The 10,830-nt window shown below is 43.3% G+C and overlaps 4 protein-coding genes across 4 annotated transcripts; 2 read left to right on the forward strand and 2 right to left on the reverse strand.

Moving 5' to 3' along the window:
* Positions 1-835: 835 nt before the first annotated feature.
* On the reverse strand, positions 836-1,932 carry BGW36DRAFT_407879 (uncharacterized protein). The gene is made up of 2 exons (XM_046219063.1): positions 1,613-1,932; positions 836-1,554 (listed from the first exon to the last, which is right to left on the reverse strand). Exons 1-2 carry the CDS (start codon positions 1,714-1,716, stop codon positions 1,155-1,157), a joined length of 504 nt encoding a protein of 167 aa, XP_046072685.1. The 5' UTR covers positions 1,717-1,932; the 3' UTR covers positions 836-1,154.
* Positions 1,933-2,802: 870 nt separating this feature from the next.
* Positions 2,803-4,289, reverse strand: BGW36DRAFT_342185 (putative dihydroflavonal-4-reductase; the record flags this gene model as incomplete). The annotated part of the gene is made up of 6 exons (XM_046213117.1): positions 3,979-4,289; positions 3,783-3,890; positions 3,587-3,717; positions 3,449-3,526; positions 3,330-3,386; positions 2,803-3,252 (listed from the first exon to the last, which is right to left on the reverse strand). Exons 1-6 carry the CDS (start codon positions 4,172-4,174, stop codon positions 2,803-2,805), a joined length of 1,020 nt encoding a protein of 339 aa, XP_046072686.1. The 5' UTR covers positions 4,175-4,289.
* A 1,644-nt stretch (positions 4,290-5,933) lies between these two features.
* Positions 5,934-6,980, forward strand: BGW36DRAFT_397555 (uncharacterized protein; the record flags this gene model as incomplete). Its single annotated transcript, XM_046218315.1, is given in 4 exon segments — positions 5,934-5,964; positions 6,127-6,173; positions 6,218-6,418; positions 6,438-6,980. The coding sequence occupies 4 exon segments, from the start codon at positions 5,934-5,936 to the stop codon at positions 6,978-6,980; spliced, it is 822 nt and encodes a 273-aa protein (XP_046072687.1).
* A 1,753-nt stretch (positions 6,981-8,733) lies between these two features.
* BGW36DRAFT_379794 (uncharacterized protein) lies at positions 8,734-9,691 on the forward strand (the record flags this gene model as incomplete). Its single annotated transcript, XM_046216262.1, has 1 exon — positions 8,734-9,691. A coding segment is annotated over exon 1 (494 nt), but the record flags the coding sequence as incomplete, so codon positions are not given.
* Positions 9,692-10,830: the final 1,139 nt, after the last annotated feature.

A 10,830-nucleotide genomic window follows, 5' to 3' on the forward strand; every position in this document is an offset into this window, starting at 1 on the left:
GGAACATCCGATGACTGCTGAGAAGTATTCGCTGTGAAAAAGACGCCAGTTTCAGAGCTTCTAGAAAGAACCCCTGTTTCTAGCTCAGGCATTTTATTGAATATGAATTTGTGCGACTTCCGTAACTGCAATATTCGAGCATCGAATATTTAAATATAATTAATTGTTGATGCAGGCCTAGACTGATTATAAGATCTATTAAATGAAAGGTATTGGCGTTGAGTAATGACGTACTGAGAAAGCGGATTCTGTCTCCGTGATCCGTGCGTGGAAACGGACTCGTGTTATCATGCCCGTACAGAGGGTCCGTAGGCCTTTTCTCGTGCTTAAGTGGCACTGGTCATAGTCAATTATAGTTAATAACAATCCATACTCCACTATGAATTAAAGTGATTAGACCCGAGATAGTTAACGCTGGTAGGAACACCTCGGCATAATTAATGTAAAGTATGACACTAATCCATCCATGGGATTGGAAGAGTGAGGATATAGTAAGATATATTCTTCAGTCGCACCATAGAGTATCACGGTACCTGTTCAATAGTTTTAACATCGTTCACTCAGCGACTCACCTGATTGTACTCGTACGTCCTCCCCAGTAGGCTTATAAACGTGATAGTTCCGCATTCGCTGTCACGTACTGACCTTATGTACATTGATGATGGTAACGTTGAGTTATTTTGGATGCCTCAAACAAGAAGGCTGAAAAATTCACACTCAAAAGTTAGAGGCCCTGATTTGACTAACTTGATAGATAAATCTCTAAGTAACTATATACTTAGAAGAGCAATAGACTTGGTGTACTTCATCCTTCGAAAATATCGAACATTGGGGTGGCATATATAATCTAAACTCAGTTTATTTGGTAAGATCTCACTTAAGAAATCTGTTGTAACTTTCTGCAGTAGATCCTCTGAGTTTCTCTACGAGCCTAATATAGATATATGCACCCCAAGCAGTGAATAAATGCTACAAGCTGGAATTCTAGCAGAAGTCACCACGGCATCCCTACCGACCTCCTAGTATAAAAGCTGCGTACAAAGGTGACGGTCTAATTTCCAGCAAACATAGCCAGAAATGTATATGTTTATCAATCGCGAAATTAGCCTTCAACCAGTGCGTATAAGTTCTATCAGACCAACCGTAGCCATATATCATATGACGGCATTTGCACGTATCTGGATATGATCCAGAACGTTGCCATAATTATGGTAGAGTGAGTACCCACGGACAATGAAAATCAGAATGAAATAAGCAATTTCGTGCGATAGCCTATCGTTCTTTCTCAAATGCCCCGAAAATACAACTGAGACAGACCCGGCAAGAAATGCAGCCAGGTTTCTCCTGAAATATTTCCCTCTACCGATAGTCTCAAGACGGTAAGGGCCACCGCATCGGCGAAGAGCATCGGAAAATCGTCCATAGCCTGTGACGATCTTTTCAACATCACATGAAATATACCAGACAATGCCCCAACCAAATTTATAGAGAGGCAAGACAGCCATGAAACTGCATTCTTCGGGTTGCTTCGAAAACCATGCCATGCCAGTAGTCCTAAAACAAACAAGTTAAATGAGTGTCTGCGCGTACGTTATAGGACTTGTAAACTTACTGTAACCAATATTGGAGAGTGTGTCGATAAGCTCCACAATGTCGCAAATCACGTGATAATCTTCGTCGCAGAAGTCTCGCAATAAATTCAGCTTGGTGCAGCATTATAGGCAGATCTGCGTTGTGCACCCATTTTGCTCTTGATATCCGCGAGCCTCAGACAAGCGGGTGCTAAATATAGGGGACGCTAAGAAATCCATTGGTGCTATGCTTCTAGTCACTAACAACGTGTATATAAAGACAGCCTGTTCATTTTGGGTTTACCTAAGATTGGCATTCTCAGTCATCGATACTTCTCTTCCTGCCTTGAAGGGTTCGGGCTGTGTTAGGGCAGTTATAGATGTAGATAAGGCTTACCCTCATGGCGGGAACATTTAATTAGCGGCACGGAAAAGACGGACGGCGACCCCGCCTGCGGGGCAATATACCGGGCGCAAGAGACGTGCCGCATTTTAGGTGCTCCGGACAACACGGACCATAACACGTGTCTGGACATTAAATTATAGTGATCTCAATTCGTAAAAGATTTATTGTTTTTGTATAATATATGTTTTAAAGCATCTATTGTTTATATGTAATACTGTAAATTGGCTTTAAGGCAGATCTTATCAATTATTTAATATAGTTAAAATCTAAATAGAGCCTAAAATTAAAAAGCTTTATCCTAAATGTAGGCTTATTATATCTCTATATTTAGATTTTATAGAGCTTAAAGTTATAGCGTTTCCTAAATATTACCTAACCAGCCTATCTTTAGGGAAGATATCCCAAACTTTAGATTCCATATCCCTAAGTTTAGGCTGTATTTCCTAAATTTGGGTTTTATAACTATCCTCATTTCTGTGAAACTATACCCCCGTCAGTAGCATCATCATCACTCTGAGACAGCCGTTGGGACCCTCATGGTATGGTACGCATTTCACAACCCGTAGCGAGATCTAGAAAACGAAAGGAAATACGAGTTGCTCAGCTAGCTGTGGCGATCGCGGAAAACCACTTAGTTAAGTGCTCCGCTTCCAGTACGGCAGCTTCATCCACACTACGGTAAGGCGCGTTGAGTCGCCTTGGCGTAAACATATGTTAAAAGTGTCGAATCACCACCAATCTGACAACTGACGACTAATTATAATGCAATCTCTAGCAAGCTTCACCTTACTTATATTTCAAATGCTATCTTCTCTGCCTTCGCCTTTATTTGACAAACGGCTTAAGACTGTTCACCGTGTCGACAATACACTCCTTCAATGGTCGATAGCTGATGCCCAAAACCTCCTTGGACTTGGTATTATCATATCCATACCAGCCTGTGGGAGGGAAATCACCCGGCTTCAATGCGTCTCCCTTCGGCAAACCGTCTCGGAGTTCAGGGAATGCTTCCCGGATACATTCCACAATGTCCTTGTTGGAATACTGCCCTGGAGAAACACAGAACCGTTGGCCAGCTGCCTGAGGTTTCTCAATTGCCAGAACATGTGCCAATGCCAGGTCACGGACATCCACCCACAGGAAGACCCCAGTGAATGGGCAGCTATCCTTTGCTTTTCCAAAGGCAATGTCCCGAATGCGCTCGTTGGAAGAATTCAGTCCATCAAGATCCTTGATATGATGAACTATAGGACCGTAGACCATGGGTGGGTTTACCTGACAAGTAATAATGTGTGAGTGTTAAGTACTTGGACCCTTTTTGATAGTGTCATGGGTTATTTTGTCCGACTTACACTTGTGAGAGAATAGTGGGGCTTCTCCTTTTCCACAAAGTCCCATGCAGCTTTCTCCTAATTAATTATGGAGTAGTCAGCGTGGCGGTCGAATCCAGGCGTTGAAACTGTGAACTCACAGAGAAAACCTTGCTTGCGCGGTAGGCATTAAGGGGGCTAGAAGTAGCCTCTTCCCAGGTCATGTTGTTCCAATCCGCCTTGGTTAAGGTTAGCACGGGTACGGAATATAAGTTTTAAGAGATTAATAAAGTTGTTACCTCTGTGAAAGTATATGTCTGAGGCTTGGAAAAGTCCAGGATTGCGGCGCCGGAAGATGTAAGCACCACTTGCTTGACCGACGGAGCGTTGTTTTTGACGGCCTTGAGGAGACCAACAGTGCCATTGATAGCTGACGAGCAATCTCATAAGCAAGTAGTTTTCCAGGTGGAATTTTGGGAAATCCGGGGCACAAACCTGGATCCAGGAGATCCTTCTTAACATCCTGAACACGCAAATCGAACGGGCTGGCTGTATGGATCACAGCCTCAAAAGGTGGATCAGAAACGACCGCCTGGTGGAAGGCTGGATATCATATACAGTTTAGCAGTTAGTGCACGTGGACCGTTCAAATGGGGAAAATCGACCAAAAGGGAAATAAACATGTAGCTACCATCAGGCGCGGAAATATCAGGCACAATCACAAAATCCAGATCCTCCTTTGAGACACCCGGATGGGATGTCTTGATCTGCTCTGCCTTTTCCTGTGAGCGGACGGTGGTCACGACAGAATGCCCGCGTTTAAGCAGCACATTGAGAATGTGAGCGGCAATGAAGCCACTTCCACCGGTAAGAAGGGTTCGCGTCATGACTACTGGGCTTAGTATCAATCCGTGAGAGTTTGCGCGAAAGTTCGGTTTGTAGCTGCAACTTTATCGGTGTGTGTGTCGCTATCGTGGGACGGAGATTTCACCATAAACCAAGTCTTCCTCGCGAATTCCACCCTGGGCTCTTGGTCTTACTTATATCAAGTCTGACCGATGGACGTCATTTTGGTAGCTGGTCGACAAGACGCGGGCCCGGTGGTGGGGTTTTCCTTATTGACTTCCAAGATGGCTCTGGTCCCTGCGGAGAGGCCCGGTTTTAGGATTATTTCCGGCCGAGGAAACCTATGAGTTAGTTTAAACGCGGGCAGGACGAAGGATTTTTTCCAGACATGTTTCTCTTGCGACAATTATACAGCCTTCAGTGTTCGGACCGTCTCCAAATAGAACTCCCATGTCGTACGTCGAAGCCACAAGTCTTGTTGGCCGACTTAGGCAGGATGGTGTATCAGCCAAGCGCCATCTAGCAGGCACTAAGCAATTCCCAAATGGGTTAGCAGTACAAAGTCGCACTGCTCTCTCTATTAAGACTGGATTGCGCAGGGCTTGTAGATTTAAATCCTACAGTCAACATAAAAATATCACTTACTAGCACTCTTATAAGAGGCTAATATTGGTTAAGATAATCAGTATATATAGACCTCTCATCTTAGTAAAAAGGCGTTTTAAACAAGTTAGTAGACTCTGATTGGATGCTAGAGTCTCAGCTTAATAGGATTAAATAGTATTATGATTTAGTATAGAATTAGTCCGTGCCTAGTAATTTATATACTGAATAGTGCGTATAAGCTCAATTCATAGAGTAATAAAATTAATTAAAAGGTTTCTATTAGCTAAGAAAGGACACTGTAAGTGAAGGTAGTTGATTAGATCTATATACCTTGGATCTAAAAATGGAAAATCATCATCTAGTTTAAGCGTGATAGAACTTAGAAATTTAGGAGGCTCTTTATATAATAGGAATTAGGCTAAAATATAAAATATAAGAAGTGGGCAATTCGGAGCAGAATCATATATTTAGAAGAACCAAGAAAATTAAGCAATCGATAACGGAAGCTCTTGCTATCTAATAGCCTCATCACCAGCGCCCTTATATTGTGGCTTAAATGCGTGAATGTACTACTACTACTTGTTGCTCAACAGAGAGAGTAGTAAGTAAATATTGCTTCCCTACCTCAAGTATGTATCAGTCTAAGTCTAAGTATTATTTTGCGAGTGATCTGATTGAGCTGCACAGCCTTTAAGATATACACTCCTTTTACACACATACATTATTCTATAGATTGATCAATGAAACAGCGTATACATACTACTGTAGATGTCGAGGCGCTTTAGAGCTCAAGAGAACTGCCTCCAGAGAATCTTCCTCGAGAGGCTCTACCCGTGCCCACTGCCCCCCACGTTTTCCTACTTTTTCCCCACCCGACGATTGTGTGCGGGGCGGCCAGGTCGATCTTATATCGAACGAAGCCCTTGGGTTTAACAACCCGGCTTAGCATCAAAGTCGGGCCCGCATATGCAGGTATGTAGCATGGATTTCCTCCCCTCACAGTTCAAGAATAATATGCCTGGGTATACTTGATTTTTATCGGGGCTTTCGGTTTTCGACTTTGAACATCGTAGACAAACGACAATAGCGTCATTTGCTCTTAATGGAACAAAGCCGGTCCTTGATCAATTACACTACTATGTATCAGCTTGCTTTCCGAGGATTTCCTTTCTCCCTGCAAAGAAAGCCTTTCCGATGACGTATATATATACCTACCATAACGCAGGTCCATTGCCCTTCTCCAAGGGAGAGACTCAGAAATTCCCCTTGTCTGGTCGACAAATTGTGAATCTTATAGTAGCGCTCTCTGATTTGCGCGTAAGGACTTTTAGGTAACTGTTTCCCAAACACTCTCCACCCATCGTGCGGTCCGCCTGCCGCTCGACAGGGTTTTTCCAGATCACTGGCCATGGCATTAGCAAGGATCTTCAACAGGTGTTGTTTGCCGAGGCGAAAAAATCCTCTCCCTCCCCTATGAGACTAAAAAGGCCCTAGATGCTCACTCAAATCAGGGCCTTAGAGGCTACGATGTACTGGCCTCGCAGTCTTACGAAGATGGTGTCCTGCCTGACTTCAAAGAAGGGTTCTATATGGGGGTTGTCCTGCCAACGGATGACCCACGTGTTCAGACTCGGTTCCTAATGGGAAGCAATGTCTGGCCGGATGCGTCCTTGCTTCCCGTGGATAAATTTTTGCAAGCCTGCTGAGGAGTACCATGCCGCGTTGATGAAGCTCTCTATCAGTCTCTTGAAACTCGCTGAGCACACGCCCCCGTATAGACCAAAGATCTTTGATGAATTTATCACCAACGATCCCATCACGCCGATGTGCATGCTACATTACCCGCCTGCGCCCCCGGAGAATGAGAGAAACGGGAAGACCCAATATGGTACCAGCGTGCATACCGACTTTGGCGCCATTACCCTGCTGCTTCAGGAGAAGGGTCCTTGGTTGGAAATCCTCGACTCTAGAACTGGCGAGTGGAAGCCCGTTCCGCCGAATCCAGGCGTGTACGTTGTCAACATTGGCGACATGCTCAGTTTCTGGACCAAAAACAAGTATAAGAGCAGTGTGCACCGCGTCATCAATCGCGAGCCAGGAGACCGATATAGTATCGTGTTCTTTTTTGATGGAAATGGTGATGCAAAATTGTCTCCGCTGGATGGGTTGGAGGAGGACAATCCGCTTACCGTGGAGCAGCATATGATTCGTAGGGTCACGACGAGCTATGGCAAGAAGTGAACACTAGAAAGCGCTTGGAAACAAAGAAGTGCTTTTGCTGACAGTACAGTACTTTCATTTGACATCGAAATAATGACTACTTTTTATCATGATACTATCGATATTTGCACTCTTAGTCCGAATAGCAGTAAAAGCCGCCACAGGCCGACTCTAAAGTCTACAAGCTCTTATCGAAAAGGTTGAGCATGTCAGTCATAGGAAATTGGTCAAGATGATCTATCTAAAATCTAACAGACATGCGGAAGATGAAACTCTATAGGTGAATACTAGAGCTGATGGTGATGAAGAGCTAAACAACTAAAGAGACGATATTTCCATACATTTCCCTACAAAAGAAATGTCCAGACTAAGATATGGCCTAAAGGCTAAATGACCATACAATGGAGACGAAAGAAAACAATGTTAAACCGAGAAATAACGGACATAACGGCATAACTCTCACCTAACACCGGGGAAACAACGGAGATAACGGCATAGCACTCACCTAACACCGGAGCAATGTCTAGGAGAGCTTTTCAGCCTCAGGGGTTCTATGTACACCTGTCTACAATGCATATTGACCTGGCAAATACGAATGTGGCGAACGAATCCCGAGGATATAGCAAACGACGTGGGGTTCTTGAAATATTACTGGTGGAAATGGAATCACTTGCCGTATGGGAAGTTTTCTAGAACTGAATATCATCCCATTCAAGGTTGGAGATTTATTAGGTGTTGGGAATCCGGAGGTCAGTATTCGCGATCAACGTTCGAAGACATGTCCGACAAAGTTGCAACAAACACCGAAACTGGCGATGTTCCCGCGTTGTTACGAAATCAACTCGCTTGACGCTAAAGACAAGTTAAACTACTTAAAGATAATGCGGCCCTCAAAGCAGCTAACACTACAACCAACCAATTACCATGGGCTGGGCACAACCTATTTACTATCTATATGGGATATAGATTACATAAAAATATATATTTAAATATATACTTTAAAGGTGTAAAAGATATAGAGAAGAAAAAAAGAGAATTAAATATATAATAAGTATTTAATAAGTATAATTAAATTTATAAATCTGAGCTTCCTTCTACTGTAACAGGGATAAAACCAGGAAGCATGTTCAGGCCTAATCCGGCAGGACTGGGGGACTCGGGGATATCCTGGGGGTCAATTGTGACTTATCATAATTGATACCATGAGACCCCGGGCATGATGCCAGTACCCCTCACCTCGCAATATATGCCTTTATCTAGTTAGATTAGGTATCAATGACCTGAGGTAGAGAGTCAGACATATAGGCTTGGTTTCCTCCATCCGGGTGGGAAACCAAGCAATATCTTTTGTATAATTTTGGACATAACCTTCAATATAAGCCTACTCGGTTTCGAATAGTCTTCGGTTCGAAGCCTCCTATAACTATATAGTCAAAACCGATAACTTCCTCCCTAGTAGCCCTGCTCTATAGCATCAATATCAAGCGGTGAAACTTCAACTCACCGACATCTAGTCTATCCAGACACCCCCGGACACGGCCCTGCCAGGCCGTGTTACACTACTTAGATATAGTTCTTCAGAGTTCGTCTTATCAATGAATAAAATACATAATAATATTCTATTTATAGTTCCACCAATGATTCTCCAAAATATGGTGGCAAGCGGGAGTGTTAGGCGCGATCGCGCAACAAAATCTGACCAATCATCACGACGAGCACACGGCATATGACATACTGAATAATGTAATAGATCTGCAAGCTGAAGTTGATGCCCAACGTGATGACTGCGACGTAATTTGCGGTTTTTAACAATACATAGTTACCTAATACATACGAGCCACATTCCACTTAAAAAAGGTAATACATACCTATTGATCCTTCCAGACAGCTAGCGTGATTGTCGACAGAAGTTATTAGGCTATTCTCTTATTATTTTTGGCTCTCCAAAAATGATCCCTGTTCCTATGAAAAGAATCGGTCTCTTGAGCGTCGGACAAAGTGATCCTGTTCCAGACAGTGACTTCCAACAACTACCCCGGGTTGAGGTGGTTGATATCTGTCCACTTGACGCATATACTCACGCTGAACTGCTTGAAAAATTTTCACCCAAGATAGGGGAGCTTCCGATCAGTTCAAATGTGAAAAGTGGCGCAGAAATTTTATTGTCACATTCGGCGCTTGAGCGTGAACTTCAAAAGGGTATATTAGAAGCCGAAGCGCTTCGTCTCGATGCTATAGTGCTTACTTGTTCAGGCAAATTCGACTTGGCGTCCTCCAGATCAAGAATTGTCTTCCCAGGGCAAATTTTAAAGGAAAAGGTGTTGCAACGTGTATGGTGTGAAGCAGAGAAAGTGGCAATCATCGTGCCGCTGGATGAACAGCAAGGTCGTTTGGAGAAGTGCTGGAATGCACGTCTTCCATCAGAGAAAAAACTGAATATTAAGGCATTCACTCTCCCTTGGCAAGCCTCTTTGGAACAGACACAACAACTTGCGTCCTATTTGCTAAGCAATGGCTTCCGGTTTGCTATCATGGATTGCTTTGGATATAGTGTTTCTCATAGCCGAAAAATGGAGGAGTGCGGTATAGAAAATCATGCGGCAAAGGCAGAGTTGATTATTAAGCTTGTTACAAATGTCTTATGATTAAGTAAAGCACATTTAGAATATATCGGATAGTTTCTAGCATAGAATGAGTATTATGCTGTTAAAGATTCAGAAACTTTTGGTGGTTGTCTAAGGCTGGACGTTTCCCTCTTAAAAATTCACCATCCTCTGTGTTCCCCACTATATTGCCTTCGCTGAGAGACAATTTTCCACGAAACAGAACCCATGTAGTTTCGCGGGGTTTGAGAACGGCAGCTCCACAAATATCTGCGGTGTTTTGCGCCCAGTCAAAAGCCGTTCAGTGAATAGTGGAGGAAGTCTAGTTTCCAATCCAGGAAGACCGTTTGGAATCAATTAAAACCGACCATTCAGTTCGTGGCCATGTAAACCCATCATCTTGCATATTCTGGGCTGATCTTGATGCGAAAGTGCCCAACATCCGTGCTACATGTCTACACCCTCTACAACAGTCCGACCTGTTTTCTACTCATATCCATCAATCTGATGTACTTCTGCTCTATAGGAAGGATATAACTATCTCTTCATTTCATCATGCAAGTCTAGTATATATAGATTTATTCAATATCACTATTAGTATCTTTAATATTACTAAATTCACTATGTTTAGTATTAATCATCTTTGTGATTTGATTGATAGTCATGAAAATCAGTTATCAATAGGAATTAGTTTTACCATATTGATCAGCTCACCCCCGTAGGCTAGTTACAATAGCCTTGCAATAATCTCTACTTCGTGTTCTAGGGCCGTGCTAAACCAACATTATTATACTAGCGCCAACAAGCCTCAGCTATACCCTAAATCAATCAATCAATCAATCATACTAACAAATTACTAACCCACGAGCATCCGCTACGATACTGGCCGACGAGATGACATCTACTAAAAGTAGTCATGTATGGGCTCTAAGGAGACACGGCATATATATTAGGCTATGTATTAGTAGATTAGTGATAGTTGCCCTTTTCGCTTAGCCGCCGGGCGTTGATAAATTGAGTGTGTATTAAGGTATGTCTTCTCGCAGAAATAAAGCGCGCATTCGTGCAGAGGTGGGCGCTATTCGGGCTCAGACACGTTGCGGATGAAGTAGACAAGTTCTCGGTATACTTCATCGAGGCGAAGCGGATCAGGGCTTTCTCGATGTCGCCGGCTATAGGAGGTAGGGAGGATGTGTTTTTGAGGCTGGACTCTGCGACAGACTTCCAGAGATGGCGGCAGTATTCCAGGATTCTATTCTCTACTACTA

This window comes from Talaromyces proteolyticus, assembly GCF_021365285.1.
Source record: "Talaromyces proteolyticus strain PMI_201 chromosome Unknown BGW36scaffold_6, whole genome shotgun sequence".
In the NCBI taxonomy this organism is placed as follows: domain Eukaryota; kingdom Fungi; phylum Ascomycota; class Eurotiomycetes; order Eurotiales; family Trichocomaceae; genus Talaromyces; species Talaromyces proteolyticus.